Source organism: Fundulus heteroclitus, chromosome 1 (assembly GCF_011125445.2).
Source record: "Fundulus heteroclitus isolate FHET01 chromosome 1, MU-UCD_Fhet_4.1, whole genome shotgun sequence".
Classification (NCBI taxonomy): domain Eukaryota; kingdom Metazoa; phylum Chordata; class Actinopteri; order Cyprinodontiformes; family Fundulidae; genus Fundulus; species Fundulus heteroclitus.
This window is the reverse complement of record NC_046361.1, coordinates 41,090,509-41,114,388: the sequence shown is the minus strand read 5'-3', so window position 1 is coordinate 41,114,388 and position 23,880 is coordinate 41,090,509. Positions and strand designations below refer to the sequence as shown.

At 39.8% G+C, this 23,880-nt stretch overlaps 2 protein-coding genes and 1 long non-coding RNA gene across 6 annotated transcripts in view; all 3 read right to left on the bottom strand.

The window, feature by feature from the left end:
• LOC110367558 (zinc finger protein OZF) overlaps positions 1-4,028 on the bottom strand; it is an 8,004-nt gene extending 3,976 nt beyond the window's left edge. Inside the window, exons 1-3 of one of the 3 annotated variants that reach the window (XM_036142998.1) lie at positions 3,783-4,028; positions 3,378-3,530; positions 2-1,197 (exon numbers count right to left, since the gene is read on the bottom strand). In XM_036142998.1, coding sequence (XP_035998891.1) covers positions 2-1,197; positions 3,378-3,530; positions 3,783-3,819 — 1,386 coding nt within the window. In that variant the 5' untranslated portion in view covers positions 3,820-4,028. The remainder of the gene's footprint in view (position 1; positions 1,198-3,377; positions 3,531-3,782) is intronic. The other 2 variants (XM_036143005.1, XM_036143008.1) reach the window with 2 other exon arrangements.
• A 1,352-nt stretch (positions 4,029-5,380) lies between these two features.
• LOC105921901 (polymeric immunoglobulin receptor) lies at positions 5,381-16,020 on the bottom strand. 2 transcript variants are annotated; one of them, XM_021313682.2, is made up of 8 exons: positions 15,953-16,020; positions 12,106-12,438; positions 11,453-11,779; positions 11,207-11,266; positions 9,392-9,490; positions 8,671-8,711; positions 8,508-8,581; positions 5,381-5,912 (listed from the first exon to the last, which is right to left on the bottom strand). In XM_021313682.2, the coding sequence occupies exons 1-8, from the start codon at positions 15,987-15,989 to the stop codon at positions 5,909-5,911; spliced, it is 975 nt and encodes a 324-aa protein (XP_021169357.2). In that variant the 5' UTR covers positions 15,990-16,020; the 3' UTR covers positions 5,381-5,908. The 2 variants fall into 2 exon arrangements, with proteins under 2 accessions (XP_021169357.2, XP_012713217.2); XM_012857763.3 differs by lacking the exon at positions 5,381-5,912 and having other exon boundaries at positions 6,050-8,581; positions 9,392-9,487.
• A 4,960-nt stretch (positions 16,021-20,980) lies between these two features.
• LOC110368307 lies at positions 20,981-23,530 on the bottom strand. The gene is made up of 3 exons (XR_004931928.1): positions 23,497-23,530; positions 23,240-23,401; positions 20,981-22,430 (listed from the first exon to the last, which is right to left on the bottom strand). It is a non-coding gene; the product is annotated as an uncharacterized LOC110368307 (long non-coding RNA).
• Positions 23,531-23,880: the final 350 nt, after the last annotated feature.

Below are 23,880 nucleotides of genomic sequence, written 5' to 3'. Positions count from 1 at the left end.
GGATTCTCAGGTGCGTTTTCAAACTTCCCTTTAGGCTAAATTTTTTTCCACAAGCATAACAACCAAATGGTTTCTCCCCGGTATGGATCCTAATGTGTTTTTTTAGGGTTGACTTATCACTGAACCTTTGCCCACAATCCTCACAACTAAACGGTTTATCTCCTGTGTGGATCCTCATGTGTCTGTTCAGACTTGTCTTATCAGTAAACCGTTGTCCACAAACATCACAACCCAAAGGTTTGTCTCCTGTGTGAATTCTCATGTGTTTGTTTAAATGGGACTTATCACTAAATCTTTGTTCACAAACATCACAACCAAATGGTTTCTCTCCTGTGTGAATTCTTTTGTGAATGTTTAAATGTGACTTTTGGCTGAATCTTCGGCCACAAACATCACAGCCGAACGGTTTCTCACCAGAGTGAATTCTCATGTGCACATTTATATTATTTTTCCAGTTAAAAGTTTTACCGCAGTCATCACAGGTAAAACATTTTGCACCTGTCTTGACTTTCCACAGCGAGTCCACATTTTTCTTGTCTCCAACACTTTTGTTGTTCACCAAGCAGCCTGCAGACCTCGCTGTTGAGTGACATGTTGTGTGTCTCTGAAGGGAGCACTCATTAAAAAATTGCTGACCGCACTCAGAGCAGCTTAAAGACTTGTTGGCAGTGTTTACTCCAGCTTCGGGAGCTCTGCTCTCCTTCCAGTCATTCTCACTGTCTTCAGTGTCAGCCCCCGAGTCTGACAGGTGTTGTAGCTGAGAGTCAGGATGGCTCACATCATCCTCCTCTTCATCATCACTGACCTCCGTTTCTGAAGAGCTGGAAGTGTCTCCATGGGTATTTGGAACTGAGTTCTTACTGGATTCTGATCCTCCAGAGTCCTCTTCATCGGTTTTTGCCTTCATCTGGTCAGCTGAGCTGCTGGTTGGTAGATCTCTGTCTTCTGGTTGGTGCTGGTGAAGCTGTGAGGACAGAGGTTTCTCTTCCTCATCCTCACTCTTCACAAGAACCACAGTTAGTGGAAACACTGTGGGATCAGCCTCCTCCTTCACATTAAGCTGTTCTTCCTCCAGACTGGTCCACATTTCCTCCTGTTCCTCTTTGATGTGAAGGAGCTCTGGGTCCTGGTGATCACCACCACCATGACTCTGTTCTTCAGGAGCTTCTTCTTTAACCAGCAGCCTCTCCTGAACATCTGCAGGCAACACAAACACGACACAATAGAACAACTTTTGTAGCAAGAAGCTGTCTGACTTCAAACCAAAACCAGCAGAAAAGAGGAGAGGTCCAAAGTCTTGGTGCGCCTGCTGAGGAGGTTCTTAAAGTACGTTTACAGTAAACGTGAACAAGGAGAATTTTTTTTACATATTATCATGTAAAGAGGCGATTAGGAGCAAATCGATGTGAGCTGCGCCTTTAAAACGATGTGAATGGTTTGAATTGGGCAAATAGAGCAAAGCTGTGACCAGGTGGACGCCCGACTGCAGTGAAACGGAATTTCACTCGAGTTCAACCGTCTGAACTTTTATGTCAGTTTGCGTGACATCAAAGGTCCTCTTTGTCGATTTAAATAAATGTGAAAGTGTTTTTTAAATGTTACGTATTTAAACAAGTATAATTAGGCTATATTTCTATTGAGCAATGATGGATTTACTAACCTTGTTCACGTTTGGTGTGAAATCACCTTTAGACCTTTTCAGCTTTACACGTGGCAACGTCTGCAGGCCTTAATCACATGACCTTAGTGATCTTTTAAAACATACAGCGATTTAATCTTTTGCCAGGGGGACTGACCATCAGACAGAAATCATAAAAACTTATTTTTGTGATTTCTGACTGAACTTAGTTTGACTATATTTTAGATAATCAGTTTATTTCCTCTATGTCTCTGTTGGACTGAAGCTGTGAAATATTTTAGTATGGAGTACTTTTTTCAGACACGCTTGATTCCTTTTTGCAAACTTTTAATAAAGTATTTAGCAATTGAACTGTTTCATGCATTCAGTAAAACTTCAGTTTCGTCCGTGTTTGTGTTTTCATTTTTAGTAAATTCTTTGCAGAAACCAGCACAGGACAAATCACCCATCAGCATTTGATTTATTAAAAACCCTCCCCAGAAATCCCTAAAGTTAAAGCCATCAGGTTCACTGTAATGAGCAAACGTTTCCCTCACATGATCACTATTTTTCTTAACCAATTTCCCATAAGCATTGAAAACACTGAACATAATATATGACACTGGTGAATATATTACAAATAACATATTTTTATTCTATAGTTTTAGCACATATGTATTATTTATAACTGCATGTTTTTGCTGCTGCAGTTTCTATAAAACTTTACTAAAATATTGATCATCTATGCTGGAGTCTTTGCAGTTTCTTCTTTTTTCCAAAAGAAACAAGCAGCAAAATGTGTTACAGGCTGAATTTAAAAAATGAAGCTAAATACAAAGTGTGATATTTCTACTTATGAGAGAGAATAAATTAAAAAATCTAAATGGTTTGTGTCTAAAGGAGCAAACAGCTCGAGTTTAATGGGGTCATAGCTGAGGTGCAGTGCTTGCGTGGATATAAATACCGCTTTATGTCTTATATCTTAAGTATGGCAACATAACGTCTGCAATATATTGTTTGTCAGAGTAACATTTATTTAAATAAAGGCTGTCATTAATTTCTACACAACCAGTCAAATACATGTGAAGTCAGACACGGCTGCTTGTTATTACCCAGCTGAACAGCCGCTGCCTTGTCCTGCATGAGGTGGATGGATGCTTCAGAGACACCTTAACAGCTTTCAGTGTGAAATAAGAGAAAACCTCCATAAATCCACAGAACTTCAACAGTCTGGGTATAGAAAGCTGAAGTGTCCTTTTTTCTTTTTCTTTTTTTACCCTTCAGGCGTGGTTCATGGTTTAAAAATAACAAGATTGTATCTCGATTTGACCCGCTCTGTTCATAGCGGTCCTTTAATATCGTTGCTCTTCGGTTTTTCTGGACTTCCTGAAAGAGGAAACCTTCTCATTCCTCCTCGCCCCGCGGCCAATCGCTGAAAAGACCCAAAAATCTTCTCAGGTCAGCTCGGTTTGACCTTACTGCTCTTCAGCAGAGCTGCAGGAACCCAGGATGGTCCTGAAAACAAAAAACTGCTCCTGAAAGACTCAAAAGTGAGCGGCCTCTCTGGCTTTATCTCCAGAACATCTAACCTGAGCTGATCTTCTCCATCCTCGTCTCTCCCAGAGAACCTCAACATCTTCCTCTCTGCTCCCTCCAGCTCTGCCTCCCGTCTCTGAACCAGACAGCATCTCTGGTCTCACCACCACTTTGAACATATTTCCTTTCCTTCTCGCTCAGACGCTTTTATCACAAAACACACCTGACACTTTTCTCCACCTGTAATCCTTCATCTCTGCTCCATTTGGGTTCTTCTCATTCACATCACATGGATGCTGTCCTGCTGCTCCTAACCTCCATCTCTCCAGATCTTCCTCCACCTGTTCCCTGCTCTCACTGCAGGTCTCTATGCCTTCTGCAAACATCAGTTATAAAGGTAAATGTTAAGAACATGGTCCAACCTCAAAGGATCCGTTTCGTACCCAAAAGCCCAAAGTGCCGAGGAGGAGGAGGAGGAGGAATGTGGGAAAGGAGGAGCGCCTGCAGCTCCGCGCTAAGCTACCAACAAAGACGATAGTTCAACCAGAGCGGAGATGGAGGCAGCGGCTCCTCCATGGCCTCCTGGACTTTAACCGAGGTCTGCAGCTGCAGGATGAAACACACCAACCTGGTCTGTGGGGGTCGGGGCTGAAAGCAGCGTCCATGTCTCTGTGCGTCTCTGCGGCTGCGTCCTGTCCGACCCGCTGCCTCCGCGGCTCTGCTGCTAACCTCCCCGCTAACAGCGGCTCCAGCTCCGCTGACAGCAGCCTGACTTCTCCCGGAGCTCAGCCGCCGCCGCAGCTTCTCTCCCGCAGCGATATTAAGGCTCCCAGCGCCGAGCAGGAGCCGAAGGAAGCACACGGACGAACTTCCTTCTTCTTTATGGTTTTTTCTGGCGGTTGGCACGCAACAAAACGGTGCATTACCGCCACCAACTGGTTTGGAATGTGGATCAGAATTACTTATTTATACTAACTACAATAAATTAAACCAAACTACCAAAACAAAACAAACACCCCCACCCCCCAAAAAAACAACAACAAAAAAAAAATTAAATCCTATCAATTAAATTACTTAGTCTAAGATAATAATTCATAATCCCATAACACTCATCTCTTGAATTACTTCTAAGCATTTCTATTAAATCAAATTTTATTATTTTCCTTTTTAAATTTTTAACCATCTCCCTTCTTTCTTCTTCATATTTCTTACAGTATATCATAATATGCTCAACTGTTTCTTGTTCCCCACAATACTCACATGATCTTCCAGTGTTATGCTTCCCTATTTTGAATAATGTTCCATTTAATCCTGTGTGCCCAAATCTAAGTCTTGATATAATTGTTTCTTCCCTTCTGCTCCTCCCTGCACAACTCATTTCTCCCACTCTCCTCTGAATCATGTACAGCCACCGTCCTTCCCTCTCTTCCTCCCATTGCTTTTGCCACCTTTCCTTCATCGTCTGTTTAATAATGCTCTTTACTTCCATCTTACTAACTTTAATTGAGATATCAATGTTTTTTTCTAATTGTAGCCTCCTTTGCAACCTTATCTGCCATTTCATTTCCTTTTATTCCCATATGTGCTGGTACCCACAAAAATATAACTGTAATTCCCATCATTTGAATTCTGAATAATGTTTGGTGGATTTCTATTAAAATATCTGGTCTACTATCTGAATGACTTCTCTGTAAACTGAGACGAACTTCCTGTTTCATCTGCGGTGACGACGACAAGCTGGAGTCTGCGCACTAGAGCGTAGGGGCGAGGCGAGAGACCCGGAAGTCGCCCCCAAGCAGGGCACCAATCAGAAGGCAGGCAATTCGTACTTAAATGTCCTGTAGTAACTGAATTTTCCAAATAAAAGAAGCACTAAATTGCACGTTCAGCTGAAATTGTTTAATAGTATTTATAGAAAATCATATTTGTAAATGTTTATCCTTCTATAATTATCATTGTGGGGTAAATGTTCCAAGAAACACTAAATTACATGATTCTCCCGGGGGAAACAAGTGTTTTCACCAATGTGTTTAAGGCTTTTCCACTGAGGTCTACAGATTTTAAATTATGTTTGAATTTGTTTCTGCTCTGAACTCCCAGTACGTTTTAGTTATAAAAACCTTTTGTCTGCAATGATCACACCTCTTAACCACCTGCCTACAGGCCACTGGATCCTCACCACCCCACTGACACCAGTACAAGAAATGCAATCAAAATGTTTAGATATTGAGCCAAAGTGAATTTATTACATGTACATGTAAAAAGAACTGAAGAAAGACATTTTACTCTTATACAAGGCAGATATTTTCACTTTCATTAAAAGTATTATTTTTCGAAAGCTTGGAAAAGGAAAATAAATATAATCAAGACAATTTGCATGAAATAAATCCTTTCAGTGAACCTCCCTGAACATTTAATGGTTTCACCGACATGAGAGGAAAAAGTGTCTCTGTCTGGGGAGCCAAAGTCCTCCAGAGCTTCTATCCTGCAGTGTTTAGATGCATCCCTATTCTAATAAACCTGAACAGAGATGACCGTCTCATCGGCAGGCCTCTGCAGAGCTGAATGACTGAATGCTAATAAGAAAATTCAGCCATTTGATTCATGTGTGCTGGAGACGGGATGCATCTAAAAGTCGCTCTGCAGGACTGGAGCTGGGCAGTCCTGGTCTTGGCTAACCCGGCAGACAGAGGAGGTTTGAACTCCAACGTTCCCACTGGAAGGTGACCGTCCATCAACTGCCCTAAGAACAGCTCAGCTGAAAACCCAAATGTGGAGAAATAAACCAAAAACTGCAGATAGCAAGAAAACCAGCAAGAAATGAAGCTTATCAAAAAAACTGAAATGCTAAAATATTTGACTATAGTCAATTTTTTTTTGCACATTGTTCTTTATAAAGAACAATGTGCAAAAATAACCTGAAAAGAAGAAATGCTCAAACAGGTATAGGAATTAACTATTGGCATGTCGATAGCGCAGTCTTTTCTAAATAAAAGAATACAAAAAAGGAGATGAGTAGAAAACTGCCACCACAAGGTGGCGGTAAAGCACAGCTGAAAAAGCAGCTCAGACAGTTAGGGACTACTGAGCATGTCTGTTAAATACATTGTGTTGTTTTTCATGAATGTCACAAATTCCTGTCTTCATTTTAATTTTGAAATCTTTAAGTTATTTTGAGGCTCTTTTCTGCAAATTTAATAGTTTTTAAATTGACCGGAGTGGTATTTGTTAACTGGTCTGCAGAAGCTGCAGAAACTGTTGTGGTTGAGCTCTTTGCTGGGTCCCAGTTGTGAAATGCAACAAAATGATAGTTTCTATGCATCTGATGCCCTGCAGCTCTTCTTTCAGGATGCTGGTCAGGAGCCAAGGTCTGGTAGTTCACAACTTTTAACAATTGTGCACAGCTTCTTTTTAAAAATAAATATGGACAAGCTGAAAGAAATGTGAATTAACTTTAGTAAAGCCCAACCTCAATTACTCAAGTAGTGTTTGACAACCAAACAGTGGAGCTGCTGCCTCAATATAAATACATTGGAGGACTAACCATCCATCCACCCACCCATCCATTTTCCATCATGCTTGTCCCATGTTGGGTCGCGATGGGTGCTGGTGCCTATCTCCAGCATTAAATGGGCGAGAGGCGGGGTAATTAAAGGACTATTTAATGATAAAATTAGCTTCAGCCCCCAGGTGGCAAAAAAGCACACCTGCATCTGCATTTTTACTGGAAACTTTGCACTTTTAATTTAGTTTAATTCTTGTTTTAGTGAGTGAATTATTACTATTTTATTTGTTGGCACAGGTCACTTTCAGTCAGAATAACAGCTGTTTGGAGGCGTTGTTTCAGAATCCAGTAAAATAACTGACATCCCCCTTGACAATCTTATCTATAATATGACATCATGTTTTAGGAAGAGCAGAATGGTTGTTGTCACACGGAAAAAATCTAAGCTATAATTAATATTGTTTGACTAAAGGACATAATGTTGTCTTTGAGGAGCAGAACCAGAATTTGAGTGTGAATCCAGGGTCTAATGAAGGTTATTTCTTCATGTACAGGCACATCTAAAGGATTGGAATATTGTGAAAAAGTTCAATATTTTTGTCCCCTTTTACAGAAAGTAAAACTCTTTTGTTGTATAGATTAATTACACAAAGAGTAAATTATTTCTGTTTACGTTCCATGTTGATGACTCACAGATAGAGAAATCAGATAATTAACAGATGCAGAGGCTTCCTAAGCCTCTAAATGGTCTCAGTCTGGGAAAACTGCTGACTGGACAGAGGTCCAGAAGACAGACATGGACTCCCTCCACAATGAGTGAAACCCAGACAGAAAGTTATTAATGGTTGTTCACAGAGTTCTGGACACATCATATTAATAGAAAGTTGAGGAGAAGAAAAAAATGTGGTTGGGAAGGATGCACCAGTAGCATGGATAATTGCAACCGTGGGTGGATTAATGGGTAAAATCCATTAAAGAACTCCAGGGAGTGACTGGAGGCGGGATCAGCATCTCTACAGCCACAATGCACAGTGGTCCAAAGTCTTTTCTTTTTTATCAAAGTAAACTTTTCATTTAATTTAGGGATCAAGGTCAGTCAGTGATGGTCTGGGGTGTGTAATCTGCTGGTTCTGTTCAACTGGGTTCTCTAAAGTCTGCAGTCATTGCAGTCACCCACCAGGACACATTAGGGGATTTAATGCTTTCTTCTGCTGACAAACTAAGATGCTGGTTTCATTCTCTGGCAGGACTTGGTACCGACCCACATGCCAGAAGGTACCAAAAGCAGGTTCAGACACCATGGTGGTACTGCGCTTGATTGGTCAGCAGCCGGGCCTGAGCAGAACCCTGAGAGAATCTATGGAGTGTTGTCCAGAGGAAGATGAGAGACACCAGAACCAATGATGCAGATGACCCGAAGGCAACCTGGACTTCCAGAACCCCTCAGCAGAACCACAACCTGATCAACGCTGAACTGATGCAGGAATTCATGCAGGAGGAGCCCAGATCCAGTACTGAGCGCAGAGAAGTGAACCGACTTATCATAAACCTGACTTTTCTGTTTAAAATGTCCTTTTTATTGATTTGATGCAATATTCAGATTTTCTGAAACGGTGAATTTTGGGTTTTCATTCTCTGTAGCCAGAATCATCAGAACTATATGAAATAAAAGCTTGAAATATTTAACTCTACATGTAACTAATAAATCATTTCACAATTTCAAATCATTTCACTTTCTAAACCGAGAGACAAAATATTTTGAACTTTTTCACACAATTTGTTTTTTAGCTGTACTTAATAAGCATTAGCGGAGGGTTAACCCTAAGCCTCATTTATGAGTAGTTCTACTTTTGGTTCTTGCTGGCAGTTTGGACGTTCTGGTAAATGTCATCTCCAGAGGTGATCTGCTCACAGGCTACGGTCTAAATAGGATAAAAATAAAATAACAGTCAATCTCAGTCTTTATGAGTCAGATGATTGTTTAAAAAAATTGTGTTATTAAATAAATCACCTCCATTGGTTGGCAGTCGGACCTCCCAGTAATCTCCACACCTGTGGGAGAAAGTTTTCTTTATTATGATGAGTTGTTAAAATAGCAGATTAGATCAACAAATAAATACTGTATTTAATCAGTAGAAAAACACAATAAAGTAAGAAAGCTACAGCAATGATCAAAACAAATCCAAAGTAAAAGTCTAAATGAATTAATCTAAAGGAGGAAGCCTTATGGGTCCTTATTAACACAAGAACCTGCTGAGACAGCAAAAGATCTTCAACATCTAGTCCTCATCAGGGGCTTCATGTACGAACCTTGCAGCAAATAAACGTGTGAAAATGTGCAGCTGAAACAAAAAACTTTTTAAACCAACAGTAATAAACTACATAGAAGTAAAAGTTGCTAAAATACACTGAACAACTGTATTCAGTAGTTTTTGACTAGAACATCTACTCCGATATTTTTATGAAATATAAATAATGGAAATAAATTACATTGTGTGGTTTGGAGAATCTGATAAAACTAACTGGAGTGTTTGTTGATGAGGGATGTAGGTTTCCCTCTTTACCTGATTCAACAGTAAACATCAGATGAATGGAGGGCATTAAGAGATGGAATTTCCTTTTATCTCCATTTATAGCATTTTCAAAATTATACTACAGAAAATCACTTAATTGTTATGTTAAATGGTCTTGTTTTCTAAAGAGAAGGGTGAGTGTGTTGGTCGTTTTCTCACCTTTCAGAGATCTCCTCCTGCTGGAAACCAGAAGAGCTGCTGACAACATGATGACCATCACGGCCAGAGTCGCAATGATCAAGATCAGAGGAAGAGCTGCTGAGATAAACAAGTAGGGTTTCACTGACACCTACTGGTAGATCATGGTATTAACAACAGGTACATCATGTTTAACGGGACAACAAATTACAATTTTCTAAGGTTTAAGGGGTATAATATGATCTGTTGAGCTCTGATGAGGTCAAAAATGAATATCGAAGGATCTGCTGAGGGGCGGTCAGGTTTTTTGCTTTGCTCAAAGACGATCAAATCAGAAAACAGTTTAATTTTCTAAGTCGTTTATCTTTTTTACATAATTCATATTTTTCCCAATCAGGTGCACCATCAAGCAAACAGCCTTCCCCTCCCCTCCTCCAAAAACTTATGCACCGGCGGTAAGTGGTGCTAGTACGTCTGACTGCTCCACTTTAGACGAGGAAGGCGGAGCAGCGAGCAGACAGCAGCCCCAGATCAGCCTCCCTGTATCGGCTCAAACAGGAGGCAGTCACCGCTGAATATCCCATATTCAACCTGAAAATAACGTCACAGCGGTTACCAAAAAGGGGAGCTGAAATGTCTGAGGGTGGTCAAAAATGGATCACTCCCCAAGGACAAGAGAATCACAGAATAGTGGCTGAAGTTCATTTATGGGGACTCTACTGAAGACTGTTTACAGTGAGGGAATTCAAGTCAGGTTTTTTTTTAACAAACTTAAAATAAACTTCTCTATCAACACAGAAGGCGACGGCCACAACACTGTCATGACACGTAAGTTGAATTAATTTCTAAATGCTGTCAAATGTAAGGATGGTGTTTTTGTAACTGAAAAATCAGGTAAACGGACTGACTGACGAGCTAAACCGTTACCAGCTGCATTATTCTCCTGTAGCAGCGGGGAGCCAGCTGTCCAACGCTGGGAGGAGCTGGAGCTGGCTGCCTCCACAGTCACAACATGATTCTGTGTCGTGGCCATAAAACCATAACAATGGCCATAAAACCATAACGGGTCTCTTCTTGTGTTGTGACAAGAAGAGAGGTGAGGATGGAGGGGGAGAATGTGTGTGTGTGTGGGTGTTAACTGGTTTTCCAATTATGGTTGTAGCCAATCAGAGTGAATTCAACCAGGTAGAGCTGCATATCATTACCACAACCAACCCTTTTACTGAGGAAGGATATTTGGCCTGACAAAACAACAATTATGTTATGTTTTTAATGAAATTCTTTGGAGAATTTACATCTGCAGCAATATGAGCTACATAAATGGTTTTACAGTGATGTCATGGCACCTTTAAGGTATTTATGTGCAATGAATTTCAATAAGGACAACAATAAGGACAACAAAGTGTCAATGCTGTTTAATTTTACTCATCCTTATGGTTCTCTAAGAGAAGACATAAAATAAAAATAAAATACAGTTTAACACAGGTTACAAGATGTTTCAGTGTTCATCCAAACACCATCATCAGTACAGGATCAGGCGACTTCCTACTTTGTGCCTTAAAGGCAAGGCAAGGCAAATTTATTTATATAGCACAATTCAGTGCAGAGACAATTCAAAGTGCTTTACATGATTAAAATATAGGACAATAAAACAGAATGAAAGCAAGTAGGAATAGAAGCCAGAAACATTTCCTGTTTGCCCTTAAAACTGATGATGGTGTTTGGATGAACTCTAAATTATTTTGTGCTGTTCTTAAATTGTTTCCATGTTCAGCGTTAAATAAATTAAACCTCTACAAGGCCCCCACCAAGGTAACAAAGTCAGTCCTGATGTACCTCCAGATGTTGCTCCAGTGTTCTGACTCAATGATGACTGAACAGCGGTTTCAGAGGAGGCTGTCAAAAATACACATTGTGTAAAAATGTAAATGTTATTAAAGCTTATAATGTTAAGTCATTTAAATTTAACGTTGTCAAGCATGCATATACACACACACATATATATATATATATATATATATATATATATATATATATATATATATATATATATATATGTATATACATATATATAAAACTTACCATCTGAGACACTTATGTTGAAATCCACATGTGAATATTTTCCTGAGTTTAAATATGAACGACATCTGTATTGTCCTGAGTCGAACTGGGTAAGATTTTTAATAGTCACATAAAAAACTTTTGAATCTTTGGATTTTTCAGATCCAATGCTGTATCTGCCACTCTGAGCTCTGACTCCATCAGTGTAAATAAGAACGTCTTCCTCCTCTTCACATCCTCCTCTGCAGAAAGACTTTGTTCCTCCAGAGAAATCAAAGGAACAGCCGACTGTGAGCGAGCTGCCAGCTTCCTTAGAGAAGTGATGATCTTTGTTTCCATCCAGCAGAGCTGTTAAAATAATCATCAGTTACTTTCTGTCCTCAGCAGGATGCAGTCTGATCACATTAATCCCAGTTTCTCTACAGTTCTCCTGGGATCTGCCCAGTTTAACCAGTCTGGAGATGGACTGGTTTCATCAACAATGAAACTCTATCTGCTCTCACTTCTAACTTGTCAGAAGTCCTGACCCTGAAAAATTTTAAATTTCTTTGCAACACAAATTAATAGGTCACCTCAGAATAATGACTTCCAAGATAATAATCACCAGCCATGTGAGCTAAATTAATTGTCTTTTAGTCAATTAGGAACAGAAGAACAGTTTCTATTAAACTCACCTTCAACAACGATGGCTTTGAATTTTACTAATTTTGAATCAGAGTTGACCAGACCACATCTGTACCGTCCAGAGTCAGACTGGGTCAGATTGGAAATTTTCACTGACAGATTAAAGGACCCTTGTCTTTCGAAAAATTCAGCGCTGTTTCTTCCACTTGCTGCTTTTTTATCTGTCATGTTAACGAGAACGTCTTCTCCTTCGCAGGTCTCCCTGCAGAAGATCTTCCATGGTCCTGGTGATAGATTGTAGCAAATTATGTTGAGTTCTTCTCCGAGTAATCGATAAAAGTAGTTCATTTCGTCGACAGGACTGCTGTTCTTGATCTTCACGGCTGCAGAAAAGATCAACAGTTTACGTCAGAGCTTTCTTTCAGAATGTACCATCTAAACACATTTTCTATATTCGACAGAGTTTATTAGTATTAAATTAAGATTTCATTACGATAAAATATCTAAACAAACAAGAGTCTGTTGTAATAAGTTTAAAATATTTCTGTTCTAGTTCCTGCAATGAAAAACTACTGGGAGCTCATAGAGACTTTAAACAGATCATGATGTTGCTCTCCATCAAGTTAAAAATAGTGAAACATGTATTAATATATAATTGTGTTACTTATAGCAGCATTATTCATGAACTCCACAATACCTTGAAGTCAATGCATAACCGAGTGTAATCCACAGCAACTTGATAATTGCAGCAAACTTGAAACTCACCTCAGGTGACCCAGCAAACATCAGCTCCACAAACCAAGAATCAAGAATTCTTTATTGTCACTATGGTGGCATTCCCTTTGAGGCAGACTCATCATGTCTGAATTACACCTACAGAGTCGAGTCTCATAAGGCTTGCAGGTATAAGTTTGTGACTGGTGCCCAGTAGGTAGGTGGTAAAAACAGACAAAAAAAGCACTTAAAAAAGACCCTCCGTCCTCACAAAGGGACAGCCAGGTCTTCTCGTAGGCTGGGCAGACCAGCAAAAAAACTAACAGTCTCTTCAAACTCACTCAGAAAGGAGAACAGGACAGAACACATCTCAAACTGATAAAACGTCTCTCCATCGTGGAGCTGAATTAAATAAAATCAACGCCTTAAAATCTTGTGTGGATGTAATATGGTGCGTTGATTTACATGGAGCTGGTGTGCTCAAACCGTCCACCAGAGGGCGATGGTGGCAGCTTCAGGAATATAATGGCAGACAGATGCAGACCAACTTCGACCTTCATCAAGTGAAGGTCATCAGAAACAGAAATCGCCTCAGAGACAAAAGACTTGACAGTTTGACAGAATCCATGTTTTATGTGAGGCTGAAGGGTCAGACTGTCCAGTGGCTGAAGTTTCAGGTGAAAAGGCACATCTAGTTTGTGTGATGGTGCACAACGTTACATAAAGTGTTTCCCTTTATGCATTATGACTCACTACACCACAACTGGACAGTTTGGTGTTTAAGCTGCTGCTCGACAATTTTTGTCAGATTATGTCAAACATTGAGCGACAACACTCAACTGGTCACGTGAAAGAGTTTCTGCTTTTTGATTTACTGACCAGAGAGGTTAGTTAGAGGAAATAAAGAAATGTTTTTTTCTAATTCTAGGTTCCTATTTTATTTTGATGCGCGCTTATTTTAGCAGAAGAGGACTTACTCTAAAAAGCTGCGGAGTGGACAAATGTCCTATTTCAAGTTTAAATCACTGAGGGCTGAGAGGAAAGTTTCCACAACATCATTGGCATTCAGCTAAACTTTAATATTAAGATTTGGAAATTATAACTGTTTAATATTGAATGAAAACATCAACAAGGTTATTTAATAGATGCAAATAACTGGCTGACAGGAATGCTGGAGGCTATCTTAGGGGTCAAAGAGGTGGGGCAACCGGAGTTTTGGTTCTGTCCATCTCTGGTCATAGAGAACACAGACGTCTTTTCTGTATGTCTGGTCACAGACATACAGAAAAGACGTTCATGCAGACACTCTCAGACCGACGGATAATCTAGGACCTCCACTTCACCAAACTTCTGTTTTTGAACTGAGGGATGAACCCAGAGTTCATTCCTGGGAGAACATGAAACAATAGCCCATTTTCCATTGCAAGCCCCTGGATTTAAAGGTTTAGCCTGAGAAACCAAAGACTCATGGGGAAGTTCTGAGGAAAACTGCAGTACTAAACTGACCCAGTACTTCTCTGCTTTCTTGGATCTTGTTGAGGGGGTTGCGTGCAGTAATAAAAACTGTCCACCAAGGGTGGCGTAAGGAGATGAATAGTTTATAAACCTATCGATTTTATAACCTCAATTATCACAAAAAGTTGTTTTACGATGTTTTAGGCGAGAAAGTCTACCTCCAAACTTCATCTGTGCAGTCAGTTCATTAGGATTATGAGCCTATTTTAATTCTGCTCGGCCTCTTCAGGAGCGGTAGAGACCTGGCATCTATTGTGATACGTGACTAGAACACCCTACATACACAACCATGTAAATGAAACCTTATAAAAAGGCTTGAGACGTGGGATGTGAGGGATTCTTGCTGAATGGAAATGTGAATGTGCAACTTGGTGTTTGTACAATAAATGAAGGTCCCCCTGCTGGCCGATAAGAAGCAGCAGTTTTGTCTCGTCTCGACTTTTTGAGTCTTTTCAAGTTCATTTATTTCAAACAACCGTCTGTGATTTCCCGCAGACTGGATCATGTTCGTCGTGGCAGAAAATTCACCATAAAGCGTTTACTAAGTTAGTGGGGGATATTTGCGCATAACAAATATCAATGTGAAAATCTTGGCTGGATGTTTTTGGTATTTTGACGTAATTACAAACTGTTTCACCACAGTCTACTATTTTATTAGTTTATTTTTAGCGTGTATAGCCTTTACCCTATATAAAAATTATAAGTGATAAAGTGATACTTAAAAACTGTTTGCGGCATGAAAAATTACACTCACAAAGCTCTTAAAATCAGTCTAGTCTCTGTTACCCCCCTCCCCCTCCCCTTCCCCTCACACACACACACACACACACACACACACACACACACACACACACACACACACACACACACACACACACACACACACAACTGCGGTCGCCGACAGAAAGAAGATGTGCTTTATTGTTATTTAGAATAAAAAAGGGGGGATTTTTAAAAACAATGCTGTGAACTTTTGATCGCAGAGAAATAATTTTTCTAGGTTATAGGATATACACCCTGCACTGATTTGGCTCTTTGTCTACTCTCCCATGGAAGAAAGGCAGAGAGAGTGCTTTGTCTCTATCACACACACATCCTTGTTTAACGAGCAAAGTGCCTTCACTTCCATAGACTTTTATTCATTTCAAGCCCATCCATGACCTAAACCTGACCCTAACTTTTACCGGTTTATACCTAACCTAAACCTGATTGACACCTTATTACTAAACCTAGCCCACAAAAAAAAAATTGAGGACCAAAAAAAAATGTTCCTCGCTTTGCATCAAAGTCCTTACTTTACTAGTAAAATGAGCAAAAAATGTTCTTGCTCAGCTGCAAGTACAAGAATGCACACACCTAAAGGTGTTTTAGAGTGACCAATTACCCACACAGTCACGCCTCAAGAGCAGCTGGGTAGACAGATCAACAGAACACCAGATCCATCAGCTATGCAGCTGGCTGGTGTGGGTCAAACGAACATTGAGTAACGGCCAGCAGAGTCCACACAATAGATAATTACAGATCTGTAACTGTTAATTATCTATTTTCCTTCTAATTTTCTTTTTGTCCTACTTGTCACTCACAGACTCCACCGACCACTGCTGCTTCACTACTTGTGCAACACAAGAAGGACTGACAGCTAGAGACATTAAAAGAAAATGTACTCACAGAGGAAGAGAAAGCAGAACAAGGCGTACCAGGTCATGTTGAAGCTCTGATGGTTTTATTCTGCTTCTTTGCCTCTTCCACTCCTCTAACTGAAGGAGTTCCTTCTTCAGACATAAAATACCCCTTTGCTTTTTTTTCCTTCACGCTGTTTGAGTTTAACTTCATTAGTTAAATAAGTTCCTGTTCTAAACCTGAAACAACTCCTCCTCTCTGTCTATCTGTCCAGCTACAGTCGCATTTCTTCATGTCCTTTTTTGGCGAATAAGAACACTGCTGTAAACATAATGTGAACGGTTGGCCGTATGTAGCAAGACTCCATCCATCTCCTGCAGCTTTCTAAGGATTAAATCACAGGGAGACAAGTTAACACTCCCCACAGAAGTCTAATGAGCTGCTGGCGGCAGCAGGAGAAACTGGTGAACATCATGATTGACCTGTGGCAACGAAAGAGCAAAAACGGTTTATTGTTGCTTAAATCCTATGGAGGTTCTTCTATGGCAACAAAACCATGAATACTTGAATAAAGGTTTAAACAATCTCAACACTACAAACAAAAAAATAACAACAAAAAAAAACTAACAGCTAAATTAATACAGAAATATAAGCGATGTCCAAAGTGAGGCAAAGAGCTAGCGGATGGTTTTAGATTTTTAAAGAGACGTTCGAACCCTTATTAAGCTGGAAACTTATTGAACCGTTTTCTGACGATGTCTTTCTGTTTAGAGAGTCAGAGCTGAGACGATAAGAATATTACGTTTTAATTGATCCATCTTCATTCTTCTGATTGATTATGACCGGATCCGGCCTTTGACATATGTGCCCTCAAGTATGATGGAAAATACAGAGATGATGTAATGATTATGTCTAGCGATGGGTCCGGCAACACCGATGCGTGGGCGCATGTGTCGAGCTCATAGAGCAACGCCTGTGTCGATGCGCGTATCGACACAGGCCAAACTGTTTCTGTTCCCTCTAAGCTGCACGCGTGTGCATTCGCGCACAGCAGCGCACACAGCAAAGCTATGCTGCGCAGTAAATAAAATCCAAGCTGAACTGTAAACAAAATAACGGTTAATAATGGTTAATTTTTAACCATTTTGCAACTCTGGTGTGATGGTGGTGTACCACAGTCTCGCTCTGTGAGCGCAAGGTGCTGATCGGAGCGCACCACTGATGGATAGGTTGGGCAGACGCCTTTATGGTTGGGCGGGTTGCGCTGTGCGTCTTTGTTCTGAGCGTCGTTTCAGAAAAAAAAAACAAAACAAAAAAAAAAAACGGCTGATCTACCCTGAGTAGAAAGCTGCTGCTCTGAGTAGTTCTTCCTCCCTTTGTCATACTCAGCATTTCCGATTTCAGAACAGATGATATCAGTCAGGTAACTAAACACAGCGCACGATCGACCATTGAACGTGAGCATGAGCATGAAAAAAAAAAAAAGGACATGGCAGCAAAAGGTTTGTAAAAAATAAAAATAAAAAGCCAGTCCACAAGCATAATCAAATATAGCTGTTACGACCCCAAAGGTCTAGCGGTCCAGGGGAGGTAACATAAAAGTGTCCAGAGAAAAGTAGTATAATAAAATGTGATTTATTACAAAAAGAATGGGTTTTAACAAACACAAAACAATACAACCCAGTCTAACACAAAATAAAGGTCACATAATCTTAACAGTGCTTAGGGTAAATTAAATTACTACATGTTTAACCAAAGTAGGAAGCACAACTAATTCAAAATGAGGCCAAAACAATCACAAACACCAAAAGTGGGGGAACAGCTTAACAAAAGCCACTTCCTACTAGCTGTCCCCCAAAGAAGGAATGAGTGCTGGAGTCTTTTATACTGCTGCAGGTGGATCTCATCAGCAGTCAGATTGGCATGGTAGTCCTCTGCTGGTCCAATGAGGTTGCAGCTTCTCTGCAGCCTCCTTACAGCCAATCAGGTAGATGTTACGTCACAGTGGATTTGCATAACTAATAAGCCTCCTGCACAGCCTCCATAGGCCAAGGGCCGTAACAATTGCAAAATCAAATATATGTTTAATTTAAATGAAAATATAAAATACAATGCAACATACAATGATTTAAATTGTATTATTGTGTATACTTGTTCATCAAATCAATGTCAGTTAACTCTGTCAACCAGGTTGCCTGTAGGGATTTTTAAGGTCCAGCAGGTGTCAGTGTTCAGTGACACAGTATCGGCACAGTATCAATACAGTTTGGCAATGTGCCGAAACGATTCATGACGCCTCATCGACCCATCACTAATTATGTCTGAACCCGATATTCAACCAGACAGTAAATAAAGATTCAAAGGTTTATTAACACAGGGGAAGGCCAAAACAGAAAAACAGGGCTATGTGCAAAATAGTCCAGGGGGAAAAAGGAGGCACTGATAAGTAGACCCAGACCAAGGGAAGGTTAAAGAGGTGGCAGGGCTCCAGCGTAATCCAGGCAGGTCCAGTGAGCAAACAGACAGTCCAAAACCAAAATTCATGCAGCTCCAGGCAGGCAGACTGAATCGCAGAGGGCTCGGCAGGCTCGGAGACAAAAAATGACAGAGAGCAGGTCGGGCAACAAAAAACAGGCTCATAAACAAAAGTGCAGAAGCGCTCTTACCAGCGAGATGAGTAGAGACGTTCTGGCACTGGAGACTGACTAGGACAGAGCTTTTATGCAGGTGGAGACAGGTGAAGCCAGTAGAGGTTGATTGCAAGCAGTGTGGAGAGTGACCAGGTGTGTTGAGTAATAATCAGATCAGCTCCAGTGCCAGAAACGTTACAGACGAGGGAAAATGGACTAAATCACTGCTTCACAGTTTATTAAATATTGAACCAGCACCTTTAAAAAATTATGCATTTAAAGGTCAATGAACCTGTGAAAGAACAAGGAAACGGAAAGGATTTCTCTGTGTTCATGTTTAGGTTTCAATCGATACATTTTTAGATGAAGGAAAAATAAAAAGGCTTTTAAAACAGGTGAATGGCATAATTGTCCAAATTACTGAAAGTAATGTCTATGGTTTTAGCGACTGCCCAGATAACTTTAAGGATGTAGAAAATTCTGAGACTGAACTTTAGTTCCTGTTTCCCAGCCTTGATGAAACAGTTTCACTGAAAGATGCTGGTTTCTGTAACAATTTTGTTGTGCAACTCTAAATGTCAGACAGAAGCAACTTTCACTGAGCCAACATGACCTCCAAGAAGTCTGATGAGTCAGGAGAGAGCAGCAAGGAAAATCTTAACGTTCTTGCGTGGAAATGAAACTGTCCCTGGTCGTCTTTGTAAAAGTAGAACTTATGTTGTGCTCCACCCAGGGTGGTTGTTCCTCATCCCTCTTTCCTGCTCTGCATGTGGATCAGATTTGATTCCTTTCAGATCAAAACTGTTTTTCTGTGTTTTTATAAAAGTTTACACAAAAGTAAAAGTAGACAACAAAACTCTAAATTGTTTACATAAATCTATGAAAGAACAAATTAATAAACTTTACTGAACCTTTTCTTTCATTTTTATATTCCCCTCCCCCAAGTCAAATACCCAGACAGTTTTCTGATGAGTCCGATCATCTCTATGCTGATGATATTCCGCTATAATGTGCTTTTAATCCAACTGAATAATTGAATTGTTGTGTTCTTTAATAAAATGGTTTATTATTATCAAACAGTGGCTCTGTGACGACTACAAGCAGGCAAACTCTAAGAAGATAGAAACCTTATTTATTGCCTCTGAGCACCAGCTAAGTGAAATCAAGCATCACCTTGGTGCATTGTGGTCTTTTGTCCAACCAACCCTCAGATTATTATTAGCAGCATAAGCAGAACTGAAATCATCATATCTGCACACCGCAACCCATTAAATGACGGTGCCACTGCTCGATCAGATTCACATTACCACCACTCTATTATTTCATTTCATTTATTATTTATTTCATTAATTTAAAATTCACATGAATGAACAGGATTTATCACCAATAAAGATGCAATAGCTTATATCTGCCCTCTATCAACACAAAAGCATTAACACTTCCAGTTCTTTTGAGTTATCCAACACAGATCATAATATCATAATAACAATTGCTAACAAAAGCCAACCAGCTACTCTGTGGCGTTATAATGTTAAAATTAAAAATAGACTTGGATGTTTTAAGTCTATAGTCAGGACTTTTCCACAGACTGAGGCCTTGGACTGAAATACAGCTTTTATTTAAAGTTCTGAACCTGGTTTCCTTTTACTTCACATTTACTGTATCGCTACAGTTTGTCAGGTATTTTTTTCTGATGCACTTTATACCAAGTTTTAGGAATGGTATATTTCACCAGTTTATTCAATTTCATGGTTTTAATTGTATAAATCCTACCAGGAACCTTGGGGATTTTCATTAGGAAGCATTTTAAATGTGGCAAGACGAGTAGAAATGTTACACTGACTAGCTGAGCTCAGTAAAATTTATTTATTTCAATTTAATTTTTTAACATCTCATCTCCATTACTGCAACTTGGTGTGAAGACGCAGACTCAGAGGATGTTATATTGCTCTCTCCCTTTTCTCTCCTCTTTGTCTTTAACCTTTTCTCCCTTTTAGCATTTTGTCTTGTTGGTTTCTCTCCTTTTTTCCCTTTTCTACCTGTTTCAGTGTCCATTGAACATGAAATAGTACCAGCATAATTTCTAATAAAGCTACTTGCATATATAAATCAAATGGAGCACTATGGTGAAAGCAGTAAGGCTCCACTTGTGAAAGTAAATTCTGTTGGGCTTTTTTTGGTAATAAGACAACAATTCTTGATGTTACATTTCCAGAAAGCACACAGAAAAAAAAAATATTACTGCAACTCATTGTTGGTGTTGATCAGGTGTTGCTAATGTGTCTGCAGGCTCTACAAAAATGCAGCAGCTCCCCTCCTGTGGAAGCAGAAGGCTCCATCACATCCACCCTGCAAACATTGCACTGGCTTCCTGTTTGTTGCAGAATACAGTTTTTTACATTCTACGGCAGACTTTTATAAGTCTTAACTGGAAAAAAATAAAAAAAATAAAAAAAAGTCTTAACTAGCTTGGCGCCACACTATCTATCTGATCTGCTTCACTCCAACCTTACAGCCAGGACTCTTAGGCACCGTTTACACGAAAATGTTTTTTGGTGACAAAGTTTTGTTTGGTTTCTATGTTTCATCCACAAAAAACATTTGTTTTCTCTACAGACAGCAGGATTCAGAAACATGTTCCAGAAATACACCGTTCTGAACACATCCTGGTCTCCGTTGTCACATAAACAGAACCTGCCTGTTTGGGGAAGCCATGGTAGCGAGCTATGACTGAGCTGAGTTTCAAGGAACACACTACCTACTACTACCTAAATGACACTGTTTTTAACATTTTTCCGAGCGTTCTGTGTAATTTAAAGAGTCATGTGGATGTGTTAACAGAAACTGAAACCGTTGTCGTCTGCACAGGGCCTCACATCAACTGGTTCTTGTCTCTAGAGATCCCCAGATCCAGACTGGGAACCAGAGGTGACTGAACCTAAGCTCTGGAGCAACTCTGATCAAAACACTTTCCTTACCAACGGCTTTCAACTCTGTTCTGCTACTTTTCTTGTTTATTTTAAGTGTTCTTAGTCGTTGACGTTTCTGTTAACGGTTCCATGGACCAGAGGGATGAATCCTTTAGAGCCGTGCCCCTGGACGGTAGAGGGCGTTGCCTCCATCTTTGCCTTGATTCTGCTGATTATTTTAAGAAGCAGCTGAAGACCATTTATTCAGAATGACTTAACCAGTTTCAGGCTGTATCATGTTAGAAGATAAATCTTAAGATAAAACAGCAAACTTAAATTTTTGTGTGCGTGTTTTTAAAGCAGTTTGTGGTTTTTGATCTGTTGAAGGTGCCGCTGTATATATATTAAGCTTATTTACAACTGAATTGAATCTGATGTTTCTGTTTTCATGTTTCCACATTAGCTTATATTTTTTCTTCATCTCAAGCCACCACTTTTCAAATTCAGTGCAAATATACTTTCCCTTAATATCTGACGTCATCAACAGAGGAAAAGTTCATATAAACTGTTTACATCTATTGCAGTGACATGGAAGCCCAGGCTGAAGGTTATGAAGCAGTCTGTAGGGTCACGGCTTTTTAATGAACCTGAGGTAAAGCAGCCCCATCTGAAGCATGTTGGTGGTGATCTTTGAAGAAGCGGAGCTACAGCGCCTGTTTCTGTGAAACCATCGTTGTGTAAATGGGTTTCAGATCATCACCTCAGCTTCTAGCTTCCTGCTGATCTGTGAGGGCAAACATGGCAGCAGCAGAGCTGAAGCTAAGCTGCGTTGGAGTGCAGCGGCCCATCGTGGCTGGTTTTAGCCACCCGAGGCTCAGCATAGATAACATCCGTCATGGTAGCACAGGAAGATCTGGGAGCAGATGCCGTCTTTCTGTTGGAGAACTTTACTTCTGCGTAGATGACTTTAGTCCAGTCATCTTCAGTCTGAGGAAAGAAAACAGAAGGTTTAAACTGAACACCTCTTCTTCCATCTTCCTCCCTTCATCTGATCCAGAGAAGACGAGCAGACTGTCTTTGTTTCAGTGGCATCAGTTCAATGAGTTTTCTGTGAAACCATCTCTATATCAAAGCTGCATCAACACCTGTCCAGGTGTGGTTTTATTACCTTTCTGATAATATTAATAATTCAGACCTACTACTTTAATGATGGAGAAAACAATCTGCTTCCTAATTAGATGCTAAAGCTAATATTTCTGAAATGATCACATCATCTGGCTTCAAATAACAGCGGCGTATAAACAGAGAATAAAAGGAATGGTTGAAAAACAGGCTGATTATAATATTTCATTTGCAGCAGTGAAATCATAAAGGTGAAATATTAATAAACCTCTGATGGCTGGGACGAGTTATAGACAATATTTCACTAAAAGTGACTCATTAGCCTGAAGTCCCTTTGTTAGAAGTGATGAAAGAAGAAAACTCGTTTCCTCACTGGTTGCCAGATGTGATTGGATTATGGCATATTTGGCTAAAAGTGAAAACATAAAAAAAATAATAATAATAAAAAAAAAAAACAATGTGATGAAGAGAGGAGAAAACACTCCTTGAACTTTTTTCCCTATTGTATCTGCTTCCAGCCACACATTGTAATAAGAGGTGGGTAGTAAGTAGTAACATTAACTTGATGTTGTTTATTAAATGTTAATTTGTTTAATGTCACAAAATGTAAAAAAAGTAAAATGTGGTTGGGGTTGTTCTGTGAGGAACTGCATGTTGGGAACCATCCTGCTTACTTGGTGCTGAGAAGTGGTTGCAGTCGCAGAGCTGCAGCTCTGGTTGGTTTCAGCTTCTGTTGGTTTGGTGGTTGTGGTTTCTCTGTAAGCTACGTAGATTTCCACATCTGCAGATCTCCACTGTTGATCTTCCTCTCTGGCGTCTTCTTTTATTCTGTAGCTCTACGCCAGATGAAGAGGAGGTTTTCTTTTATGATTATTATTACTCCTCGGGTTCAGAAACATTTAAAGTGGTTCCATGAAGTTTTCACGCTCACCTCAGTGGTGTTCTCTGTTTGCACGGGCAGAGCTAAAAAATATTTCAGAAGTTAATCTTTGCTTCTTATTTTAGATCTTCTGTCTGCAAATTTCTGTTTTTTGCATCTATATTGTTCTACAAACTGTAGGGTTTTCCTTATATCTGTTTTCCAAAGTTAATGAATCATTTTAGCCTCTTGATTAAACCTGTAGAAGTAATAATTTTTCTAAGACAAAAGATGTATAATAATTATAGTATATGAGACTTTCCAGGAAAGTCTCATATACTATATATAACAACTTTTAGGTTTGCACGTGTTTTTCTTTTGCCCATTTTGCCCAAAGCATAACCAACATTTACATCATGTAAAACCCTGATGTGAGCCACAAGCCGAAACCTTTTG

Coding starts and splice junctions, on each gene's coding strand:
- LOC105921901 (XM_021313682.2), bottom strand. CDS start 15,989: ATGACCTGGTACGCCTTGTTCTGCTTTCTCTTCCTCT. Junction 12,439..15,952: donor GTTCTGCTTTCTCTTCCTCT/GTGAGTACATTT, acceptor TCTTTTCTGCAG/CCGTGAAGATCAAGAACAGC. Junction 9,491..11,206: donor CACTGGAGCAACATCTGGAG/GTACATCAGGAC, acceptor TGTTTATCTCAG/CAGCTCTTCCTCTGATCTTG.